A 26,138-nucleotide genomic window follows, 5' to 3' on the forward strand; every position below is an offset into this window, starting at 1 on the left:
TTTCACAGACGTCAAACGTAGTAGTAAAATTTGGTAATATGGGAAGCTGGGGATGAGTTACATCATCCTGTCCTCCTTGTGAATATGTAACCAGTATGATGTAAACACAGCTGTGTGGTAACCCTAAAGACTGATTTTTAGGATGTACGTGTCTATGGGAGTGTTCTATTGAATTAATGTTGTGTTGAATATTCTATTGACAGTGTGAACGTTTGAACAACTGGTGACCATGAGCAGTGTCAGTGCTGTGGAAGGAGCAAAAACTCCTTGTATCTTTTTTAAAAAATATTTTTATTGGGATTTCCTGTAAGATGGTGCAGAAAACAGACACATAACTTATAACGATGTCATTATTGCTGAAAGAACTACATAAATATGTCACATGAAAATGATACAGTTTTGGCACGTCCAGAAAAGGTGAGTCAAAGAGCCTTCTGCAGATTTACATACAGAGAGAAAAATGGAGAGAAATATTCTGTGCAGTTTGTTTCTAAATGAAGCCTCATGTTCACGCAACATCCTACATGGCACACTGCAAAAAGGATGTGTTTTTGCATTGCAACATACAGGACACACTACTTCCTGCATTGGTACTGAATGTTAGATGTAAATCATGAGGTACGTAGTTGTCCAGTGTGGACATGATTCTTTGATAGTAGGTTGTTGTTCAAATGAGCTGGCTCAGAGCAGATGTACAACACTGCAGACGGACATTAGTTTAAAGTCTAACCTGCTTAGGGGTCAGACTCTATGGAACTGAGTATAACAGGAGGAGTGATCTCCAATAACCTAAGATGGCGCCACGAACGGTCGCCTTGGTGTGTTGGTGCGCATTGTTTTTTCTTGTTAGTAGGGACTGAGCCAGCGACCGCTGGGAGGCCCTCTTGTATCTCTTGGAATTATTATTTGCTCCGTCTTCGACTGCATATTTGGCAGCCACAACATGCTCGAAAGGTCGCTGAAATTTGCACAAAATTCAAATGTAGCGAAAACACTCGTATGCATTTGTAACCCTGCACGGGTGACACCAAATGGCTAATCCCCGACCCCCAGAATCAGCCCCCAAGACATGTAAGACCGACATGTATGAAAGTTGGTATGCATGTGTATCATAATGGGACAAGCAGAAAAGCCTCTTGGACCCATACCTCAAACTAAACAGGAAGTCAGCCATTTTGGATTTAGCGACCATTTTTGGTGATTTGCACACGTTGTATTTGAACTCCTCCTCATAGGGAATTGATTGGATTGACTTCAGATTTGGACACAGTCATTTAAAGACATCAATGATTAAAAGTTGTGTTATTTATGACATTCTGTCGAACAGCATTCCCGTGGCGTGGAATTTCAACAACTCGCCATGAAAGAGAGATTTGTCATGCGTACATGATCCAATCTCAATGAAACTTCACATGTTTGATAAGAGTCCAGCCCTGAACACGTCGAACACGATAATTTTCAGTAAAAGTGAGAGCACCACCTAGTGGTGAAAGGAAATGTAATTGTTTATACTTCCACGTTCTTCTCCTAGCAGGATGATAAGCTCTAGCTGAAATTTAGTCAGGAAATGCAAAACATGTTGTTGATGAAATTTCATGATTGTGGTGACAGTTTGTTAAAGGGCGTGTCCGTGGCATGGCTTCAAATTTTGATGTACCGCCAGAAGACACAAATTTGCTAAAACTTGTGTGTACATATACGTTGAGTGTACATTGTCCAATCGGCTCCAAACTTCACTCGTCTGATAAAAGTCCCGCCCTGAACACTTCAATGCGATAATATTCACTAATAGTGAGAGCGCCACCTGGTGGTGAAAGGAAATGTCACTTTTATACTTTTATTTATATCTTCCAGCAGATTGACCAGATCTAGCTGAAATTCTGTCAGAAGTTCCTTAGGACGATGACGATGACATCTTATGATTCTAAAGAATGTTTGAAGAACCATGTTGCCATGGCAACGCAGCGAAAATCGGCTGGTGTTAACATTTGAACACTTTTTGGGGGGCTAAACATGCCCAAAAACTCATGAAACTTTGCACAAAATTCAGTTGTGGCGAAGGCTAAGGTATTGTCTTGATCCTGCAGAAGGGTGTTGCATAATGGCTTAGCCACGCCCCCCAGAATCAGCCCCCAAGACACGTACGACTGACATGTACAAAAACTGGTACACGTCTATCATGATGGGACAAGCAAAAAAGCCTCTTGGACCCATAACCCAAATCCAACAGGAAGTCGGCCATTTTGAATTCCGTGTTATAATTTTCTTGGGTCATTTTCTGTGATTTTTCGCATTGTATTTGAACAAACACCTCCTATGGAATTTATCGGATAAACTTCAAAATTGGTCAGTACAGTCAAAAATGTTTGCTAATTAAAAGTTGTGCTATTTGTAACTGTACGTTGAAGGGCGTGTTGGTGGCGTGCCCTCAAAGTTGGCCAGGTTGAATCGAATGTCAAACTGTGATGCCATGTCCGGCATCCGGCTTCTTTGTTAACTAACTCCTCCTACCGATTTTATCGGATTGACTTCAAATTCGATCACTGCAATCCAGACACATTGGTGATCAATAGTTCAATCAAATATTTACTGTGTGTCAAATGGCGTGTCCGTGGCGTGGCGCTGAATTTCCACAGTTCGCAGTGAAGAGTTTTGCACGGTGTCTGAAACACGTCACAACATAGAGCGATCTCCCTTGGCGTTGCGTGGCTGCGACGGCCGACCACCGTGCAGGCCCAGACGTGAGTGGATGGTGAGGTCCCGCCCAACGCTGCTTGCAGCTTCAATTTTGTTTGTTAACTCAGTTTTCGACTGTGATACCAAGAGCTCTTGAACATCAGGGGAACAATGCCAGCTGATCTCTTTCCCACTTTTCTTCTCTCTCGCCCCAACTGGCCGAGGCAGACGACCACCCACCTAGAGCCGGGGTCTGTCAGGGGTTTCTGCCTCTTAAAAGGAAGTTTTTCCTTGCCATCGTTGCCAAGTGTTTGCTCATGGTGGGAACTGTTGGGTCTCTGTAAATAATGTTATAAGGAGTATGGTCTAGACCTGCTCTATTTGAAAAGTGTCCTGAGATAACTCCTGTTTGGTGCTATACAAATAAAATTGAATCGAATTGAATTGAAATTCCATTGAATTATTGGACATTGTGGTCAAAAGTGAAACGCAGGAGGAGAGGAAAAGGTGCCGGTGCGCTCATGCGTCTCCGCCAGCGCGGACATTGCACACCGTTACTGATGTTAATAATGTGACAGTGATCCGACCAGATACTGTGTGTGGAGCGGACTAACCCGGACTCTTTAGTTATTGTCCTTGGTGACTTTAACAAAGGAAACCTCATCCACAAACTCCCCAAATACAGACAGTTTATTAAATGCCCAACCAGAGAGGAGAAAACACTGGATCACCGTTACACTACAGTCAGCAGAGCTTATCCCGCCGTCCCCCATGCCGCAATGGACCTCTCTGATCACGTCATGGTCCGCCTGATTCCTACATACAGGCAGAAATTAAAGCTCGGTAAACCTGCTGTGAGGACATCAAAGCAGTGGACCAGTGAAGCTGTGGAGGATCTCCAGGCGTGTTTGGACTCTACTGACTGGGATGTTTTCAGGACTGCTACCAACAGTCTGGACGAGTACACAGAGGCTGTCACGTCATACATAAGCTTCTGTGAGGACTGCTGTATACCATCACGCACCAGGGTGAGTTATAACAATGACAAACCCTGGTTCACAGCCAAACTCAGTCAGTTACTGTTGCAGAAGGAACAAGTCGTTGATGGAGTGGGGACAGGGACAGGTTTAAGGACTCAAAGTACAAGTTAAGCAAGGCGGTGACTGTACGCTAAGAAACTCAAACATCAGTTCTCAGCCAACAACTCTGGTTCTGTCTGAAAAGGGCTCAGACAGATAACCAACTACAAACCTAAAACCCCATACTCCATCAACGACTTGCACCTAGCAAACGAGCTGAATGAGTTCTACTGTCGCTTCGACAAACAAAGGAACAGTCCTGACACTATCCTCCGTGACACCCCTCACCAGCCCCACCTCACAAGTTCCCCCTCCCCCAGCTCAGCAGGAGCAGAGGTGTGGAGTTGTGAAGTGGCCTCTGTCTCTCCATTCACCCTGAAGCACTGTGCTGACCAGCTGTCTCCGGTGTTTACTGACATCTTCAACACCTCACTGGAGACATGTCATGTGCCAGCCTGCTTCAAAGTATCCACCATCATCCCTGTCCCCAAAAAAACAACGTCCACAGGACTCAATGACTACAGACCTGTTGCCCTCACCTCTGTGGTCATGAAGTCCTTTGAGCGCCTTGTGCTTTCCCACCTCAAAGCCATTACGGACCCACTCCTGGACCCCCTGCAGTTCGCCTATAGAGAGAGAACAGGTCTGTAGACGATGCAGTAAACATGGCCCTGCACTTCACCCTCCAGCATCTGGACTCCCCAGAACCTATGCCAGGATCCTGTTTGTGGACTTTAGCTCTGCCTTCAATACAACCATCCCAGCTCTGTTACAGGACAAGCTCTCCCAGTTCACTGTGCCTGACTCCACCTGCAGATCACAGACTTCCTGTCTGACAGGAAACAGCAAAATAAAAATGTCTCTGTCTCTCAGACCATCAGCACCAGATCCCCCCCAAGGCGGCATTCTTTCTCCTCTGCTCTTCTCCCTGTACACCAACAGCTGCACCTCCAGTCACCAGTCCGTCAGGCTCCTGAAGTTCACGGATGACACCACCCTCATTGGGCTCATCTCTGGTGGAGATGAGTCCGCCTACAGATGGGAGATTGACCATCTGGTGACCTGGCCAGAACAACCTGGAGCTAAACGCTCTGAAAACAGTGGAGACGGTTGTGGACTTCAGAAAGAACCCAGCCCCACCCGCCCCCATCATCCTGTGTGACTCCACAGTTGACTCTGTGGAGTCCTTCCACTTCCTGCTTACCATCATTACCCAGGACCTCAAGTGGCAGCTGAACATCAGCTCTCTCACCAAGAAAGCCCAGCAGAGGATGTACTTCTTGCGGCAGCTGGGGAAGTTCAACCTGCCAAAGACGATGATGGTGCACTACACCACCATCATCGAGTCCATCCTCACCTCTTCCATCACCATCTTGTACACTGGCTCCACTGCCAAGGACAATGGCAGACTTCGGAGTATCGTTCGATCTGCTGAGAAGGTGATCGGCTGCAATCTGCCATCCTTCCAGGATCTGTATGCCTCTAGGACCCTGAGGCGTGCAGGCAAAATTGTGGCTGACCCCTCCTACCCTGAACACAAACTCTTTGAAACACTTCCCTCTGGCAGGAGGCTGCGGTCCATCAGGACCAAAACCTCACACCACAAGAACAGTTTATTTCCGTCTGCAGCTGGCCTCATTAACAAGGCCCGGAACCCCATTTGACACCGACTCTTATACCCACCCTGTTTCTATGCATTACATTAATGCGGCTGTGACGCAGAGGCAGAGCGGGTCGTTCCCTCATCGGAAGGTGGGTTCGATCCCCGGCTCCTGGTGCCACATGTCGAAGTTTCCTTGAGCAAGATACTGAACCCTGAATTGCTCCAGATGCTGTGCATCGGTGTGTGAATGTGTATGAATGCATTAGTTTCTGTTTGATGGGCTTTGCCATCGCTGTGTGAATGTGCGTGAAAGGGTGAATGTGGCACGTAGCGTAAAAGCACTTTGAGTGGTCGGAAGACTGGAAAGGTGCTATCCAAGTACAGGTCCATTTACCATTCCTGCACTCCCATTTTCTGATCTTTCTTATCTTTAATTATTTATATTTTAAAAGTACTCTATTCTTGTGTGATTTTGTGTGATTTGTATATTTTGTGCACCAATGCACCAAGACAAATTCCTCTTTTGTGTAAAAACTTACTTGGCAATAAACCTATTCTGATTCTGACACTGATTCTGAATTGTCTAAAACAAAACCCTGAGCTTCCTGGTGTCTTTCAGCATTTTCTCTCATTCACCTTTTCTCAGATCCCAGATCCAGCTGGGATAGTCAGTCCTCTACAGAATTCAAATATACTCTAAGCTTATGCGTTGGATGAGCACATTCCGTGTCTTTGTCTCACTCTTAGGAAAAATTGTGTTGCAGTGTTGTCTCAGCTGTCACACTGAAGTCTAAATACTCAGAGGCACTATTTAACTGTTCTTTGCTTTAAATCCATTGTTCCCCTTGTCCCAGGCCCTGATTGATAACAGATGTGTGAAGGGAGAGGCCTTTAATGTGAGCACCAGACAGAAACTGCAACACTAATACAGTTTATGCAGTCTTTAGTGAACGCTAATACAGTTTATGCAGTCTTTAGTGAACGCTAATACAGTTTCTGTGGTATAAAGGGAATCTGACGATTCTGAAGGCCTTCAAGAACCTTTAGGATGTCTTGCTGACACCTGCCTCCTCAGTTTATCTAAGATGCTGGGTCACTGTAAATAATGTAATAATTAGTTCTTTTAATAAAAATGACCTACTGCAGCATTAATTTTGGAAAGTACATTAGGAGTAATAAAACAATCTTGAACATTATTTCCACGTACAGTAAATTCCCTCCGACATTTAGAATTGTAAATAAGTACGGTCTAGACGGGCTATATATGAAAAGTGACCTGAGATAACTTGATGATTATATTATTGTTATGATTTGGCGCTATACAAAGCGGTCTTTAGTGAACGCTGAGGGGAAAAATTTTGGCAACGATTACCAGGCTTCTTCAGCCTAGTGTGCCAGGAAAGGTGAGCAGAAGCAAGCAACAAGCTGACGCTAGCAGCATCGTACTGTCTATCTGTTGCTTTCTGGAAACATTCACTGTCTTGGCCCAATCAACAACTCCCAGGTGAGATACGGGCTCAACCTGGATTGACAGCTCCATTCAGAACTTGTTATTGCCATCTAGCAAGAGTTGTTTAGTTAAGTCTTTTTCAAACTTCTGTAAAGTGTGGAAAAGGTAAAGGCATGTCGAGCTGGATTGCCCACAAACAAAGCAACTGACTTGGATCTTATTTCAGCCAGATTTCTGATGGATAGTGCCAGTGTGTTTTCTAGTGTAGATAGTCATATAGTAAATTTATCTATGAGTCAGGGTAAATTTCCCTGTGACGGAAGACAGCTAGGGTTGTTCCCCTTTTTTAAAAGAATTACAGGACAGTATCAGTAAAGAACAACCCTGTCGAAGGTTTTTGAAGGTCTTGTTTTAGAACAGGTCGAGGAGTACTTAGTAAAGAAAAAACTTTGAAAAAGGGAAATATGTTGGAATGATCTGACTGGCGAGAAGCTTTTGACACAGTAAATCATATTATACTGTTGTCAAAGCTACAATGCATGGGTTTTAAACATACTGCTGTAAAATGGTTCACTTCTAATCTTACTGGAAGAACTCAAGTCTGTGATGTTGATGGGGTTATATCATAACCTCTTAAAACTACATGTGAATTGCCCCAAGGTTTCATTTTTGGGCCTCTTTTATTACTTATGTATATAAATGACATGCCAGCAGCCCTTGACATGTAAGCATGTCACATTTTCTCTTGCGACATCTGTCCAGTAGTGATGGGAATTTATCCGATTTTATTAATACCAATGCTATTATCAATTCTGCCTACACAGGTCTTCAGCATCAATGCAACTGGTTAAAGCTGCAGTAGGTGAGTTCTATAAAAAAAAAGTCATATTCTCTGAAACTTTCACTATATCCTGACAGGAGTACATGAGACAGATAATCTGTGAAAAAAATCATCAAATCAGGTTCCTCTGGCTCTTCCTAGTGCTCCTAATGGCATTTGCAAGAATCCACCAGGCCTGAACGAAAACAACCAACCAGAGCCGAGGAAGACAAACATTACTTACCAAGAGCTCATAGTACCCTATTACCCCTCTAGAACACTGCGTGCTCTGAATGCTGGGCTACTTGTGGTTCCTATAGTCTCTAAAAGTAGAACAGGAGCCAGAGCCTTCAGTTACCAAGCTCCTCTCCTGTGGAACCAGCTTCCAGTTGTGGTTCGGGAGGCAGACACCCTCTCCACATTTAAGAGTATGCTGCTATAGGCCTAGACTGCCGGGGGATTTCCCATGATGCGCTGAGCTCCTCTCTTCCTCTCCCTCTCTTTCTGCACTCATTCATGTCAAACAATAACATCCCAGTTACAATGGATAATAGACCTGACTGCAATACTTCCTGTGATGTGGGGAACCCTTTTTTTTTATAAAAAGGTGAAAGCAGGATTATTGTTGCAATTAACCATAAAATCAAACAAAAATGTAATGTGACTCATGTTGATTTTACTTTTTCCTTATAACAAAGAATATGACAGTGATGACAAGACATACAGAGCATAAAAGATAAATATAAATCAAGGAAACCCCTTTGTACTGTTAACTGTAGGATACTATGTACTGCACACAAGAACAAAGGCATTATAGCATTCTGGGTAATGTTTCATAAAGCCTCACCTCCCTGCTGGGCAGCTGTGCTTGGGGCCAGAGAAAAACTGCTTCCTTTAGTTAAGGTAAAACTAGTCTTTACAATTACAAGCTCTGTGATGAGACAGTAAAAGGTCTGACTTCCCTTTCGCCAAATATCTCCATGCCCCACATGTTGTAACTTCAAGCTGGCAAGATTGTTAAAAGACAGACAGCAGCTGGAAGCCGCATTCTGCCAGTAAGATCTGAACACTGAAATTATGTAAAAAATGACATGAGAGTCGTTGTATGAGGTATCTAAACCTGGGAAATGTCACTCATGATCCAGTATCCTAGCAGTATCTATTGTATCCACGGTAACTTCAAAATCGCATCAGTTCAGGTTGGCAAATGTTTATACACGGTTTGATCCGGAGGCGCCATCTTCATCATCAGGAGGACAGGCGACAAAATCAGCCAACATGGATGCCATGGCATCGTCATCCAGCTGAGGGACAGACAGAGAAACAATTAGAAATGTGTCCGATGCTGAGGGAGGGAAAATCTATTCAGTCTGACAGGTGCTTCAAAATGTGGGATTATCTTGTATATTGTCTATGTATAGTTTTCTGATCTGATAGTGTTAATTATACAATGGCTTAAAAAAAATCTCAGGGGCAAGAAAGCTACTTGATTGTTGAGTCTCATTCCCGGGGGAGTCAAATACAGACACTGGGAATGAGACTCAACAATGCACTATCTTCAAGCCTCCAGCCCAAAGTGTCTTTATATGACTCTGATTGGTTGTTTTTGTTCAGGCCCGGTGGATTCTTGCAAATACCATTAGGAGCACTAGGAGGAGCCAGAGGAACCTGATACTGGGATTTTTTCACAGATTATCCATCTCATGTTCTACTGTCAGGATATAGTGACAGCTTCAGAAAATACAACAGAGTTATTTTTACAAAAAGGTTACCACCTGCAGCTTTATTTTTATTTTTTTTACCTTTTTCTTCTCTGTGCTTTGCCCTGCCTCTTCTTCCTCCTGCCGTTGCACCTCCTCCCTCTTCCTTTTCACTCCTTTTCCCTCTTCTCCATCACTCTCTCCTCCTCCTTCCGTCTGCTGCTGCTTTGGTTGTATTTTCTCTCCTTTCTCAGCATCTGTCTCCTCTTGCTGTTTTGTATTTTGGCCCGTACAGGTTTCAGGATCTGCTACTGCAATTTCTCCTTCTTGTACAGCCGCTAGCTGCTCCTCCTGATGGGTGGGCGGCTGCGTTTCACTCACGCTGGCTTCCTGTGTGGGTTCAGCTCCTGACTCCTGTTGAGTTGAAACATTGTAACAATGACTGCTTTATTTATCTGCTATTGGTGGGACATAAACATGGATAATGTAGGAGGACAGAGAAATACTCAGCACCCTGTTATATAAAGAAACATCCCTGACATTGAGACAGTTGGGACCCATCTCTTCAAAAAACAGGCCTACAAATGTGATGAATGCATGTTTTTTTCCCTCACAAAACATTTGAAAAAGTGATTCTTTTTTTAATATTTAGAAAATTGTTGTTTCATCCTAATTTACATCTAGCAGTCTTCTGCCCTGAGCTTTTTTTCAGGCATGTCTACCTTTTAGAGATTTCCGTGGAAAAGTTTTGATTGTAAGATTCACCACGATGCAGAAGATTCTGCATCCATGCAGTGACAGAACGTGACTGAACTGAATACAGAAACAGTTAAGCTGTACATACTTATTGCTGAAGTAGGATAGGTAGAGGCTTTATTATGAAGCCAAAGCATTATTTAAACAAGTAACAGTCTGCAGAGATCTAGAGGAATCAGTAGCTGGCTGTATATCCTGGTATGTGTTTAATACTAACTAAGGGTTTCATTTAAGATTCTAAAGTTTAAATCTGTCAGGTGCAGGTCTGTTCCTGCTGAACTCAACCCCAGATTCAGTAACAATCCAGGGTCTCTCTCAGAACGTAAACCACCTCAGTCACTGCTAATACAGAGGCCATCTGTTTGCCTCTGCATTCTTCGGACAGTGGTGGAAGCAGGACTGTGAGGAATGTGGAGAAAAGAATGATGTGTTTGGATTTCTGCCCAGTGTCAACATAAGACTCAATACATCTGCTCTGAATGCTTTATAGAACAGCACTGACATCTCTACAGGAATGGGCCTCAATTACAAAGATAACTTTTACTGTGGTAACAGTGTGAGTTCCATTAAATCCATCACAGATACCTGTATCTTATTCAGATAACCTTCTGCTCACCTACCATTGTTTCCCCTCTTTCCCTCATACCATCCCTTGTTCTGTTTCTCTTTCTTCCATTCTTTCCCAATAAGTCTACTTCCTAAACAGAATTTAGCTAAAGAAACCTCGACCCCCTTTAGTACACTTTTTTTTTTTGCCTTTCAGCTTACACAATTCAAAGGGCTTCGTCTGGTGCACTTAAGCTTTCTTCATTGTTAAAACTTATGAACATTTCACCTGCGTTCTTTGCTTGGCTTTCACCTGACTCACTGATTACAGTTTAAAAAGGGACAGTTCACCTCAAAAATCTTTAGTTTAATTTAGTCTAATCTTTAGTGCCATTTATCCATCTAGATTGTTTAGGAAATATTCATTTGACATGTACTTTGATCTTTTAGTTTGTCCCATCTGCTAACATGGAGCCAGCAGGCTTTATGACAAATACTGCAGTCAGCCACCAGGGGCGATCAAGATGTTTTGGCTTCCCTTTTGGACAGCCGTCATACAGGCAAGATCAGCTCTCTAGTCATCACAGGCAGTGTGGCTGCTCAAACCTGTTAACATGGCTGCGGGCGTGACGCACAAGCTGTAGTAGTAGTTAAGCTAATTCAACTCTTCTCATTTCTATCATCCTGCGCTCGTTTTTTAAGTTATCAAAGATGAGATTTAAATGGAGGTAACTACCTTCTGATTCTTATTGGTTATGCATTCTTCTGATGCGGCTATCGGTTCAGTCTCATTGGCTCCTTGCTCCCACAAGCTTGACTCCTCCTCCAGCCCGCCTCCATCTCCTCTTCCTGCTTCCGCCCCCTCCTCCTCTTCCTCCTCCTCCTCCTCAGCCTCCTCTCTCTCCTCCAGTGCTCCTCCGGTGACACACAGGATCTGTGGCATGGTGGGGTCGTCCATCCTTTCACTTTCATCCTCTTCTCCCACTCCCTCCACCGCCCCTTCCCTTGCCTCCTCCAGGACTCCAATGCTCTCCACCTCCTGTACCTTCATCCTGTCCTCTCCGAACAGTGTTCTGTTGGTCTGGATCTCCTCTATCCCTCCTTCTGCTTCTCCCTCCACACTGAAACCACCCATCCCTCCTTCGTCCACCACTGCTCGGAGCATCTTCCCCTCCTCTATCCCTACCTCCCCAGCCTTGTCCTCTGCTCCCTCCAGTGGAGGTATATCCCCATCGTCCTCCTCCTCCTCCTCTTCCTCCAGCTCTTCCCCCTCTTCTTCATCATAATCCTCATATTCCTCCCCATCATAAAACTCTTCCTCGGCAAAATCACTCACTTCCTCCTCCTCCTCATCCTCCTCATCCATCCCTTCTTCATCCTCTTCAAGCTCCTCATCATCCTCCATGTCCTCCTCTTCTTCCTCCTCGTCATCAGTGCTGTTGATGTTGATGACGCCGGAGTCTTCGTTGCTACCGGGTGGCGGTTGGTGCTGGTGGAGGTGCCGTCCCTGCTGGCTCAGCTGGTTCTGCAGCTGGTGCATCTGGAGTGGTAGACCCATGGGGCCGGGCTGGCCTGGCGTGGCAGGCTGCATCAGCATCTGCTGGAGCTGGGGCCTGCCAGACAACGAGTCCCCCAGACCAGGAGGGGCTGTGAGTGCGTTGGAGTTCAAAGGTGGAACCAGAGAGACCACCGAGGGGCCGGAAGGAGGGAAGGAGTTGATAGGGGCAGTGGAGGTAGTGAGAAGGGGGGAGGAGGTGGCAAGGTCGTTGGGGAGCGAGACCGCATCCATTGTTGTTGTTGCTGCTGTGGTGGGAACCATGGTGACAGATTCTGCTCCTCCTGGTAGTGAGACCGGAGCGCTTCCTGGTGCAGCAGAGGCCATGGTCTGAGAGTTTGCCACTGCCGACTCGTCTTGCTGGTTCTCGAAGTTAAGCATCCCCGGAGGAACGATGACCACACTGTCATCGGAGTCGCTGGCCAGAGAGATCTCCACATCCTCTGCCTCCTCCCTGTCGTAGCGCACAAATACGGGTCTCTGCCCCTCTGGGGGGCCCAGCCCAGTGGGGTCCTGCTGGTGGTGTGCATGCGGGGACAGGATCATGTCTCCTGGGGTGGGGGCTGGGCCCTGCAGTCCGGGAACCAGGGAGAGATGGTTCTCTAGAGAACCCAGCAGGGAAGTGGGGCCCAGGCCAAGGGAGTGGCGAGTAGGAAAAGGAGGACCAGGGGCAGGACCTAGGAGGGTTGGGAGAGTGAGTCCGGGGGTAGTTCCCTGGGAGGAGGGCAGAACTGGGGCGGTGGGGGTAGTTTTCAGGGTGAGGGGTGGCAAGGGGAGGGCAATGGAGGGAGTGCGAGGGTGAAGGAGGGAGTTACAGATGGTCAGAGCCTCACTACAGAATGTAGAGACCTGAGAGGGGGGAGAGACAAGCACAGAGAGTCATTAAAACTGACTGACTGATCGCTAAATACTCTCTCTCTCAGAGAGAGTTAACAACAGAATTTCTCCTTCATGTATTCAATTCACCTATGGTTACCCGCAGTTTAATATGTCTTTTGTACCCATTTAGGCCACATTCTAAAATGAGTACAATCTATCAGACAAATGCTGGTAACATATGGCAAAAAAACGGCAATATATGAATATTCACTAACCATTTGGCCAGTGGACAGAAAAGTTAATTTTGCATCTTGGATGAACAACAAACCCTCCCTTTACTTCAAGGAGACCACTGTGAAGACTCAGTAGGGATGCAAATGGTGGGGGAAAAATGTAAAACTGTCTCAGCCTTTAATCCCACTCTCTTTAAGAAATCATTTTCCAGGACATTATCCTGGAGTTTTTCTTAACAATTCAGGATAGCACTTGCCCACAAACTGATATAATTTAGAAGTAGGCCTAGCTTTGACTTTAACTCCAGTTTTAGGCTTCATTTTTTAACAACAAAGTGTCTCAGGTTCATTATGACGGCAAAAAGATGGCTCCAAGCACACATTGAAATCGCACCAAGTCCGTTGCACTCCGCAACAGCTGTGAACAGCTAGACTGACATGGCCGAAGAAGAAAAGGGAGCTTTTAAAAGTGGTTCTCTGTTCAGCCTCAAGTCTGGTTAACCCACTGTGAAGTGTCATACCTACCAAGTGGGGAGTTTCAAACAAAATATGCAACCAGGTTTATGTAGGTGATCTGAGGGGCTAAAATACAATAAACATTTTCCACGACAACCTAGATTATTTCCAGGATTTTTAAATCACTTACCAGGTTTTTCCATGACTGGAAAATAAGTTTTCAGATTTTCTAGGACATGTCGGAACCTTGTTTATGGTTATGGCACACACCACATGACTGCACCTTCAGTTTTCACTGCATTGTTACATGTCATACCCCTCTCTATCGCCCCATGTTTCCTATCTCTCTCTACTGCTGACAAATAAAAGCTAGCTGCTGAGATACACTGCTGCTATGTTCTCCACAGAATAGTATATTATCCTCTGTCCTCTATAGGATATGATGGTCTTCATACGAGCTAGCTAAATTATGCTCTGCGTCTGTTAAACAAGGCTGCTGCAGCTCTCCGCTTAAAAACTCATTCTGGAGCATCAGATGTTCCACTCGCCACTTGCTCTCTGCTGCAACCCAGTGGTTGGTGATCAGCAACATTCAGATATAGAGCAAACTGCGTTTGTACAATTTATCTCAACTTTGTCTATGGACAAAGATTTTCCCAGACTGAAATGCATGAATTTAGACATCATAGAACATTTTTAATCAGAATTTTGTTACAGATTTAAGCTGCAGTAGGTAACTTATATAAAAATATTTTTTTCATATTTGCTGAAACTTTCACTATATCCTGACAGTAGTACATGAGACAGATAATTTGTGATCTGTAATCTGGCTCGTGATCCTAATGACGTTTGCGAGAATTCAAACAATCAACCGGAGCTGTGTGGGGAATGGTGGGACGGTGCCATGGTGATGAAAATTTCAACTGATGTGTTCTACAAACTGGCAAACACTTGTAGCACTCAGCAGTCTCTCTCCCACACTCCCCATCAGAATCAACAGTCACCTTGAGGTTACGGTCGGTGCGTCCGTTGCTGAGGATGGACACAGCACAGGTCATAGGCGGAGGCCAACAGGGTGATGGGACCAGGACCAGAGCCAGTAATAACCTAAAAATACACATGAACAAAACACTAATAAGGACACATCTACGCTGCCAACAGTCTTCATTTTTCTCAAACTCTTAACCCTTTAAGCGCCAAAGTCACAGAAAAAAAAACAAAAATCATAAAAAACGCCTACTGTTTACATGAGTTTTGTGGTGTAGTAGTAGTTCTAGTTTACGACTGTTGGCTTACAATTTACTTTTTCCCTGTTTATTTGATATGTGGACAACATCACAAATGAATGGAGGGGGGTGAATCTGATGAAATAAGTTCAACTCTCTTTCAAAATATCAGGTATTTCATGGAAATTACATAATCCAATATGGCTGCTGCCATATGAGGTCAGAATATGCAAATTAGATGGGGAAATTTACTCCCTAGATAAACTTTAGGTCATTCTCAATATTTGTCTCATTTACACTTTGTCTCTATCTCAAACCACTTTCAAGCCAGAGCCTTCTGAAATTTAGATGTCAAAATCTAGTATTTTTAAAAATAAAACCCGGCGCCTAAAGGGTTAAAACATTTATTTTGAATTTAAAGTAATAACCAAAAATTTATCTTGGAGGTGAATGAAGGTGGTACCTGTACAGCTCTCGTCGGGTGAGGGCGCTGCTGTACTGCCCACTGGTGCCCCCTGCAGACTCACATGAAGTGCTGCTGCTGGACTGTTGCTGCTGGAGCCGCACACACAGCGGCAGCACCACGTCATGGAGACGCTGTGAGAAAAACAAATGGAAAACCACACGCTGACTAAAAGAGAATGAGGTGTCCATTCTGCAACAGAATCAGCAGTTATGTGCTGGAGAGAGAACGTACCAATTTTTTCCCTCAGGGTGGTGAAGTCATGACCTGCCTTTATCTGCCTCTGACTGGCTACTTCTTGTTGCCTTCACTGGTTTGATTGGTTCAGTTTAGGCATGAGGAGTGAGACTGGTTAAGGTAAGAATGATAGGGCAAGCCAATAAGAGGCAGAGTAGGAGAGGTCATGACTTCTCCACATCCTTAGAAAAACAAACTGGTGTCCTGTACTGAGATATGCGTGATATAGATGTGCTAGGCTCGTCTATGCTGAAAAGAGCACCAGATTTTGAAGATTTAAAAAAAAAAAAAAAATAAATACTTGGGACTACATACGTCTAAACCATCTTCAAAATGTGGTTGTCTTTTCAACATAAACTAGCCTAGGACATAGTATATCTGTTCTGACTGAGGCTTGCAAAACTGTTATTGGAGCAGAGAGCAAAAAGGGGCAGGATTTCAGAAGGGTCAGTTCTGCTCTCGGCCTTGCATTCAGATATTGATCTGTTTAGTTGCATTACCATGCAATTAAAATGTAACAATGACATTTACCTTGTGTATATCATCCTTCAGCAGTGTACCACTGCTCAGTATGATTTGTCGCAGTGCTGTGAAGAAGAAGAAAAAATCAGTCAGATTAGACCAGATTTACAAATATCACAAGCCTATTATATGATGTAATTACCCCTGAGGGCTGAAAGGCAAGTATCCTGATTGGCCAGAAGGTCTCCTTTCCTCTGGAGTGATGGTCCAACTGAGTCCGCTATAACTAATGGTTTTGTCCGCCGCGGGCCAGGCTTCCCTCCAGGAACCACATCTGCTGACAGACCAACCCGGAGCTAGAGGACGAGACACAGAGGGACAGAGGTGGAGCTTGAGACAATACTTAAATGCCGCTGCACCGACATAACAGTAGATATCTAAGCTAAGCAACTCTATAAAACTAGGAATTTTTTTAAATGTAAAATACACGAAATGCTACACAAATGCTAAAGACATTGAAACTGAACTAACCTTGACAGACTCCGCCCCTGGTGTGATGTCACCGAGCAGGTGGCTGAACAGGAGCTCTGAGTGACCAGGGCTTCCCTGCAGTATGCTAGCAGAGGCTCCAGCCACCTGCCCCCACAGCTCTAAGGTTCTGTACACTGACACCCGCAGTGCACTGTGGGGTGAGGGAGAGACAAAGACAAATGGTTCAGCTAACATTACCACATTATCCACAGGTGCTAAACAAACCCCCTTCTTCCTGTACTAATATAAGCTAGGTCATTTAGATTAAGGGCCTGTCCTCACGAATACGTTTTTCTCGAATCCGGATAAATACTTTATCGTATCGGCCTCGCGTCCAGACAGATATGGCGTTTTTCAGGGTGTGAAAACGGTATTTTTGGGAAACAGGTCCCAGAGAGGGAAAATCCGAAAACGCCGGATTGCCCGGAGTCATCTGGACGGTGAAAACGGATTAGCCCCGCCTCTCTAGCCTTTAACCTCAGCCGCCGCCGCTAGACGCGTCATAACAACAACAACAATGGTGGACTACTACTACTTGTTTGTAAACAGCGCATGCTCCATGACTTCTCTTCCGGTTTTAGTGTATTGGTGTGGCGGCGTCACAGCACCACATACAGGCCTGGCATATGTACTACAGCGTTTTGGGTCGTTTCAGTGAATCCGTGTGGACGCAGATATTTCTGGAAACGATGCCGTGTTTATGGAGATTTTTTTCTAAACATCGTATTGGGTGAGGCGTTGTGTGGACAGGCCCTAAAGTTGTTTGAATTGTAAAACAACAAAAGATTTTTAGCCTTCCAGACCTCAGCCCCTTAAAGCTGCAGTCAGTAACTTTTTTTTTCCAAGTATTTTTGGGGCTTTTATTGCCTTTATGACAGTGACAGCTGAAGACAGACAGGAAAGGGGGGCAGAGAGAGGGGATGGTCGGATTTGAACCCTGGGCCGCTGCAGCAAGGACTCAGCCTCAGTACATAGGTCGCCAGTCCATTAAGACGCTCCAATTAATTCAGAACGCTGCAGCATGAGTACTGACAGGAACTAGAAAAAGAGACCACATCTCTCCTGTACTAGCTTCTCTGCACTGGCTCCCTGTAAAATGTAGAAAAGAATCTCTCTAACCCTAACTGTAACCCACCTATAGTCGGGGTCTGTCTGAGGTTTCTGAATTGAAAAATTGTGTGGCTTCAGTAGGATCTTTGCAAACACAACGGCAGACCCACCAGCAATGAAAAAAAATGCCTATCCCTCCTCTCTACTTCACTTATCTTCTCTACAGCTTTGGTATAATCAGTTACCTGTAGGCTCTCTGCTGTCCCAGACTAGCTTCAGGTAGAGGCATCCAGGTGGACAGGGTTTGAGAAAACAGTCTCTGTAGTACAGCAGCGTACTGAACCATGCCGGTGCGTACACTGTAACACACACAGCACCACATTACCATAAACACAATGTTCAAACTGTTATATCACGTAGTTGCTGGTATCTTCAGAATTATTACACTATTGCATATACACTCTATGTCCATGGACTGAAAACCAATCTGTGTGTGTGTCTGTGTGTGTGTGTGTGTGTGTGTGTGTGTGTGTGACTCACGCTGTGATAAGAGCTGATAAGACCTCCAGTGTGTTGGTGTGTATGATGGGCAAGACCAGCAACCTCACACTTCCATCTCCTGCTAAATTCTGACACAGACACACACAGTCAACTAAAAACATTGATTATGATCAACACTGTTTGTTTGCACGTGTATTCAAATTGGCAGATTTGCCTTCTCTAAACATCTGTATGTCCCCCAATGAGATTTTACAAAAGGACAAGCTGTACAATCTCCCATAGGCAAGTGATGGTTTAAGTTCAGTTGTTCATTAGTGCTTTCATTAGAGTGTTAGTATACACGTGTGTGTGTGTATGAATGCTCACTATGCTCTTGGAGCTAACAGCGAGGGCTCGGCACACCAGGTTGAGTATTGGTCTGACGGGCAGACGGACAGCTGAGGCTGGATCCACCCTGTAGGACAGTGTACAGAGGCAGTGTGAATAAATACGAGTACAATAATGTAACTGAAACGGTCTTCTGAAAAAACCGATCACTGCTGGATTTGATTTAGATCCTTACATGCTGCAAAGAGGGGAAGGCCATTAAAGCTGAAGTAGGTAACTTTTATAAGAATCACTTTTTGTCATATTTGCTGAAACCTTCACTATATCCTGACAGTAGTACATGAGACAGATAGTCTGTGAAAAAATCCGGTGATCAGGTTCCTCCTAGTGCTCTTAATGGTATTTGCAAGAATCCAGCAGACAACCACTCAGAGCCGAGAAATATGTAAAGACATTTTGGGTTGGTGGCTTGAAGACAGTTGACGGCTGAGTCTAATTCCCAGCATCGATATATGACGAACTGGGAATGAGACTAATGGTGCTATCCATTTGTCTCGTAAATCCCCCGCCCGAGTTGGGAAGTGTAAATCTCGCAGCTATCTCGCAACACACTGAGACACACCCCCTTTTGGTCATAATATCAACCGTCCCACTCGGGGCTCTTCAGAGTACACCGAGCTGAAAGACGTACGACTTGCAAAACAAAGATGCGCCCATATTGAGATGTATTTTCTTTGTATTTGTACTACATTGGTCGTTTTAATGTCGATTTCAAATGCTCCTACACACTTGTTTACATTGTTGCTTTAGTCTGGTCACCAATTTATGCATTGCACAGTGGTTTGCTAAATAGGCTAATGTAGCTAACAATAACACTAGCCTGCCACTGCCACTGGTGGCTCGAGAAAAATGCCACAGCACTTGTTGAAATTGAAATAGGCGAAAATGGCAAAATATTATTGAAATGTAAGACTTGCAATAAGCAGTAATAAGAAAGCTGCTGCACTGGTGGCATGTTCTTTCCGACTCGTCGTGGTACAAGCCAGGCAATTACGTCACATTCTCGCGTCAGAGCAACTCGGGCAGGGGATTTACGAGACAAATGGATAGCACCATAAGCAATCAACTGTTTTTCCACCATTTGCGGGAATTTCTATTCATTTAAAAGACCCCCTCCAGACATGTAGGAAGACATTTCTATACAAATAGTCTGCTTGGGACAATAATGTGTCCGATATATGATATCTGAATTTCCAAACTAAAATCCTTAAAAAGTCATCTACTCTTTCTTGTCAATTAAAAATTCCAGAAACTATGAATATGCAAATGTTGTTCATTTCTAAAGAGGAGATGTCTCCTACTTTGCTGTATGTGCACTGGTGGCTTCAAGTTTCTACACACTGTAAGAAGTTGCATACTGGACCAGGAAACACCACAAAAGGTGAACTAAACCTTTAGACGGAGGATTTTGTGCGTGAGTACTGAGTGTGTGTCTCTCGTACCTGAGTGTGTGTTTGAGTGCCAGGCAGACAGCTGTGTATCTGTGCTGGAGCTGTAGCAGCAGCAAGGGATCTGATTGGTCAAGATGAGGAAAGGCCAGCTCCACCCCTGGACCTTCATATTGCACTGTTCCATCTTTAGCAGCAAACAACATGAGCTTTTTAGCAAACTGCATCATCAGAGTACAATACACATGCAGCATACATGTTGAGGTGTTACAACAAGGATTCAGACAGCATCCTCAGCAAGTAAAGCAGGCAAATGTTTTCCATACATCTATTGGCTGCTTTGTCTGCATGTCAGGTGTATAAATAAGCAGATCTATCGCCTTTGTAGCCACTATGACTGCTCTCCATGACAAAAGGAATTCGGTTACAAAAGGGGATACATCTAAAGCTGCAGTAGGTAACTTTTATGATATATTTCTTTTAAATCTAATTATAGGAAAACCTGTCACTAGACCCAAGAGGACTAAAATTAAGCTCTTATGAAAGACTATGTTATAAACTGATAGATAGACAAGATATCTTCATGAAAATTTGGGGCCCTTATGTTATGGTAACGTGATGTGCTGAAGAGTTGCACCCGTTCCTACAATGATATGTCATGTTTTTTTGGTGTTTTTTTTTAATGATCACTCAGTGATGGCAAAGCCCATCAAACGGAAACCAACTCATTCATACACATTCACACAACGATGCACAGCATCGGGAGCAATTTGGGGTTCAGTATCTTGCTCAAGGATACTTCAATCCGATTAGTGGATGACGCGCTCTGCCTCTGAGCCACAGCTGCCCGTTACATTGCATATACTTTTAGTACATACAGGTTACTACATATAACACTCTGTCTCTGTTATAATCCCCTGTCCTTGTTTCTGTCTTGTTTTAGTTGTAATATTTTGATGCATGACTTACACCTTACTGGCTAGGCTTGCATGTATGTTTTCCTTTTGTAAAACCAATAAAAAAGAAAACTACAAAAAAAAAAGAGAGAAGTGTACCTGCTTCAGATCCCTGATAGATCTGAGCCAGTAGGTCATTGGCTGAGGCCAGTAGGCAGTGAATCTGATTGGTCCAGCCTTCAGCTCTGCCAGCACCCACTCCTCTGTCCAACAGGCCCCCCAGGCAGGGCAGGCGGCCGTAACACTGACAGGCCATCTGAGAAAATGATAATGAAACAGAGTGAGATTAGAAATAGCTTTGGATCTTCTGCTTCACTGAACTGTGCTCTATATAAAGCTAGACCAGCGTAAAAAAGAGAAAGAGAGACAAGAATAAAAATGATTTATCAAGACATATAATGAAAGCCAAACATTCACCTCAGTGAGAATCACTAACCTCTTGTGTTTTCTTGTTTGTACTGTCCATTTTGGAGAGGAAATAAGCCCCCAGTTTGTCCTAAAAGAAAAAGAGACGGCTGAGGTTTTTCACTTTGTTTCCCTCAAACAACTGAAGTGAAATACATAAAGTTAACTAAAAGTTATTTATAACTAATATACGCCAAAGTTTCTATATTGAGAAACAACTCTTCCACTCCTGTCCATCAGTGTGTCTTACCCTGAGGGATCCACAGGCTCTGGGGTAGTAGGTCATACAGGCCGTCATCCCCTCCATGGCTGCCAGTTCACACTGAGATCACAGGAGAAACAATGTAGCAAAGGCTTCAACTGGTCACTATCATTCTGTGTGTATCACAGTGTTTCCTCTATGTTGATTTTGGAGCGGCAACCCACCGCTAGGGCTGGGCGATAAAACGATAACGATATCTATCGCGATAGACACGTCATCAATATCAATAGATAATACGTTCGATAGAATGTTCGATAATTTCACTTGAACTCCGTTAGAGAAAAATAGGAAGAAAACCCCGAGCCAGAACCGCAAGTCATTCTGGGGGATGTAGGCAGAGGAAGGGCTTTAGCCTCTCGACCTATCACGGCCCAGCTAGGCCAGGTTGGTGGCATCAACAACAACAAAAAAAGAACGGCGTGGAGTGAAAGGAGAATATGAGTGCGACAGCGCGAGAGGAAATTGTAGATAAAAAAGGAAAGGTCACGTCACCAGTTTGGCAATATTTTGGTTATTTTTAAGTCAGACCGATGTTGTCTACAATCTTTGCAAGGTCGTTGTCCCTGCCAAGTCTGGCAACACGACAAATTTATTTTATCACCACAGCCACTCTCATCCGCTGGAGTACAGCAGCCTCAAAGAGCCACAGCCACAGCCATCGACATCTGCCGGTACAAGTGGAACAACACACAAGTGGCAACAGACCACCATTGAGAGGTACACGGCAGCAGTGCCATACGACAAAACATCAAAGCGATATAAAGAAATAACGGATGCAGTGGCGTATCATTTAGCGAAGGACATGCTCCCGCTCAGCACAGTTGAGAAGTCTGGGTACAAGAATCTTATTCACGTGCTTGACCCCTGTTACATTCTACCAGGCCGAAAGCACTTTTTCAAGACGGCTATTCCTAAGCTTTACATGAAACAGTTTTCCTTGCAGTGAAACCATGTTGTTTTTGAGTTATTTTTATAATTTTATGCTGGTTTGATATTACTGTTTGTTACATGTCAAAGATGTTAGTTCTACCTCAGATGTACACTAATTTTTCATTTACAAAATACTTTGCACATTTTGTTGGCTTAAGTATTTATTTAATGTTTATATTTGCACATTGACCAGTATGTTTATTTATTTGACAGTTTTTCATAGTTGTGTTGACCTCTTTATAAAGGTTAAAGGTTACGTTTAAAATAAAAGTATTTAAACTCAGCCTTTTTTTCTCCTGGTCCTCACTTAGAATAGGTTAAAAAAACGAATCGATAATTATCGATATCGACTGATATGAAACACTTATATCGTGATACATTTTTCAGCCATGTCGCCCAGCCCTACCCACCGCTATTAAATTTCTGCTGCCACGGTATCAGAAATGGGGCAGACGCACAATGTAGTCACGGTTGCCTTTTAAATGATCCTGCCGACATAATGCACCCCCGTTGGCTGCCGCTCACATTGCAATTTAACAACAAGTAGAACTATTCAGAGGTTATTGGGGCTGTCCAGTTTAACTCCACATACTGTTGTGTTGATGTAGCTTAATGTCAAAACGTTCGCTTTCTTCCAAGTCAACTATTAAACTAACAGCTCCACCAAAAACGTCACCGCGGTGGGTCCGTTTTAATTGGACAACGTTCAACTTGTCAGTTCTCAGCTCAACGTCCTGATATCAAACATCTGGAAACATTAAAACAGTAAATATATTTGTTTGTGTCGCAGCGAAGTATCAGTTCTGTTTCATACGTAAAACGTTTGCCGGCGTGACGGGACGGGACGGGGGTGTTCGGACAGACCTGCCCCCACTGCTAAAAACAATCCTAGAGGAAACACTGGTATCACATTGTCAATTTGAATTGAATTTGTCATAAACAGTGTTATACAAATTTTATAAAGTTCCCCCTCTTTCAACAACTCTCAAAACTGTGCAATTTTTTAAGAGAATCTGGGGATATTGCGGTTTATAGTTCAGTGGGGAAATCAGTTGAAACCTGCTGCTTATCTGGGCAGGTAAGAGAGCCCAGACACATCATCTGCATTACAGTGAACCAAATACAAAGCAGCATGGTGGCTGCACCAGTTTTCACCATGTGCCTTATTTTTTTTTTAACAAATAAAACTAAAATAAGTAGTTGATAACTAATCCATTCTTTTAGTACTAGATAATAACAAGGATGTCTTGTGTTGTAGATACATAGTCTTTGTATGAATCTCAAAACAGAACTTCATACGGCTGGTTTGGTCAAAATTTAAAAACCCACATATGGCTTAGGATATCTGCTCCGTGTGAAGCTGAAGAGAGCGACTGAAACTGCTGATTTTATCATCTATGTTGGTGAATTAAGGATTTATTTCAACCAAACGAGAGCTGGTGATTGTTGGAACAGTGGAAAGACTAACAAATACTGTTTTATTTTGTTTCTGTCCACTTTCAATGAAGTTGTGATGTTACAATGATCTGCGAGGTAAAATTACTGTTTTTGTCTATGGAGTCTGGTGGAGAGTGATATTACAGCTGTTTCTCTGTAGGGATCCTTTCCATAACGTTGTCAGACAGAATAACAGTCGGAGTCTGTCAGTGGCAAAAACAACAACTTTAAGGTGATTCATTTCAACAGACATATGTGTCTCCAAGGATCATCTAACTCAGTCAATGAAGGGTTTACTTTGACCAAACAAGAGTTGGTGATTGTTGGAATGACTGTGGAAAGTTATTGGTGAGTCTGAAGCGTGTTTTATGATTATCTGCTCGTTAAAATGATTGGTTTTGTCAATGGAGTGTGGTGGGCTGTAGGTCCCATTGTTTTGGTCTGAGATGCTGGTGCTCTAGTGCAATCTGCCCTGTGCCCTCACCTCTGTCTTCAGGCCCAGCAGAGATGTAAGGATGCCAAGGATGGAGTTCAGGCCGACCTCCCTGGCCAGCTCTGCTAGCTGGGATGAGTACTGCAGCACGTCCTTCAGAATGTTCACTGCTAGCTGGATGGTCTGAATTGGAGCCTGAGACTACAGGATGGCACACAGAGGGGGAGAGAAATCAGAAAAGGTGGTGTTGTGTAGATTCTTAGGTTTCCAGTTAGTCACAGTTCACAGAGGAGGCAGACTGACAGTGTTACATGTATGTATCTTACCTGTATAACCTGCTGCAGGGAGCGCAGCCAGGACAGGCAGTGCTGTTGGAACAGATCACTGGAGCTGTCCTTAACCAGCATGGAAAGCAGACAGAGCCCCTCAAACCTGTGTCACACACACACACACACACACACACACACACACACACACACCAGATAGAGATTTTGTATTGATACTACCACTTAAACCTTCTCCTAATTAGTCACAATTTGGAGTTACCCTCCAAACACAGAGCTACCATACATTTGTGTCATATGTCATTACTTTGATCTGGTTTGAAAACTAGACCAACGTCTAACCTTTGAATGTTCAAAGATGTCAAAATGTAAATGCTATTGTCATTTCTTTCTTCCCAACTACAAAAATATTTATCTAAAATGTGTAAAATTAGAAAGACAGACTAAAGACATATGGTCACCTCCAGGGCAGCAACTAATGATTATTTTTTCAATGACTTGTTTGGTCCATAAAATGCCTTTCCAAAAACCCAAGGTGACGTCCTAAAATATCTTTTTGTCCACAACTCAAACATATTCAGCTTACGGTCAGAGAGGACTAAAGAAACTGTGCGATATGGGATTTTGTGACAAATTGCAATGATGTGACCAATCAAAAATGTTTTCTTACATCTGAAGAACAACATTTGTAAACCAGAGCATCTCTGCAGCACTACAATACAATGCGGTTTGTCACATTTTACCTTTATCAAGAAACTGCAGCTTCTGCTATTTGGGTATTGCACTTGCACCATTTTCAATAATATTGTAAGTAACTGTGCAGCCCTAAATCTGTTGATGATGAGAAATGATTAGAAATATGAGTTGTGATATCAAGGCACAATGACTTCAGTTTCATGATTACAACAAATATGCATTGTTGCACAGTTTATACCCTACCTCAGAACAATACAATAACATTACCGTTGGTGTTAGAAGTTTAACGGTAACTTGACATTGACAGATGACAACTATTCATTGCCTCACCTGGTCTTGCTCGAGGCCAGTTTGGCGTTGCTAAAACCCACGAGACCACCGACGGCGCTCGCGCCCTGCACACAGGAACAAACGTGTTAGCGACGGCAGAACATATTAAACAACAACAACAACAGCAGCAGCAGCAGCCCCGGTCCCGGTCCCGGTCCCACTGTATCTCCACATATATACAGCTCAGTGAACAACAAAGCGTGTAGCAGCTGCGGCACAGCGGCAGCAGGCACAACAGGTAACTAGCATCCGAGCTAACGCGCCCCTCCGGGCCGGACTCTACCTGTGTCGGGAACACTCCATGTTCTCTGTAGTTGGCCAACAGAGCTGGTAAATACTCTGGACGCTGCTCTTTCAGAACCGACACCAAACCCTCCGTTAGTCGCATAGCAGATGGGCCACGCAGCCATGCCGATGTAGCCATCTTTGTCTCTCCTCCGCCAGCCTGACGTCACCAGCGTGCGACT

The 26,138-nt window shown here is 44.0% G+C and overlaps 1 protein-coding gene across 1 annotated transcript; it reads right to left on the minus strand.

The window, feature by feature from the left end:
- Positions 1-8,284: 8,284 nt before the first annotated feature.
- Positions 8,285-26,097, minus strand: pelp1 (proline, glutamate and leucine rich protein 1). The gene is made up of 19 exons (XM_051429588.1): positions 25,955-26,097; positions 25,672-25,736; positions 24,688-24,793; positions 24,413-24,562; positions 21,550-21,621; positions 21,331-21,390; positions 20,994-21,150; positions 19,993-20,125; positions 18,530-18,617; positions 18,203-18,291; positions 17,908-18,021; positions 16,613-16,763; positions 16,284-16,437; positions 16,151-16,206; positions 15,383-15,516; positions 14,698-14,800; positions 11,367-13,034; positions 9,431-9,742; positions 8,285-8,932 (listed from the first exon to the last, which is right to left on the minus strand). Exons 1-19 carry the CDS (start codon positions 26,093-26,095, stop codon positions 8,840-8,842), a joined length of 3,846 nt encoding a protein of 1,281 aa, XP_051285548.1. The 5' UTR covers positions 26,096-26,097; the 3' UTR covers positions 8,285-8,839.
- Between the last annotated feature and the right edge of the window lie 41 nt (positions 26,098-26,138).

This window comes from Dicentrarchus labrax, unplaced genomic scaffold (genome assembly GCF_905237075.1).
Source record: "Dicentrarchus labrax unplaced genomic scaffold, dlabrax2021, whole genome shotgun sequence".
Taxonomy (NCBI): Eukaryota; Metazoa; Chordata; class Actinopteri; family Moronidae; genus Dicentrarchus; species Dicentrarchus labrax.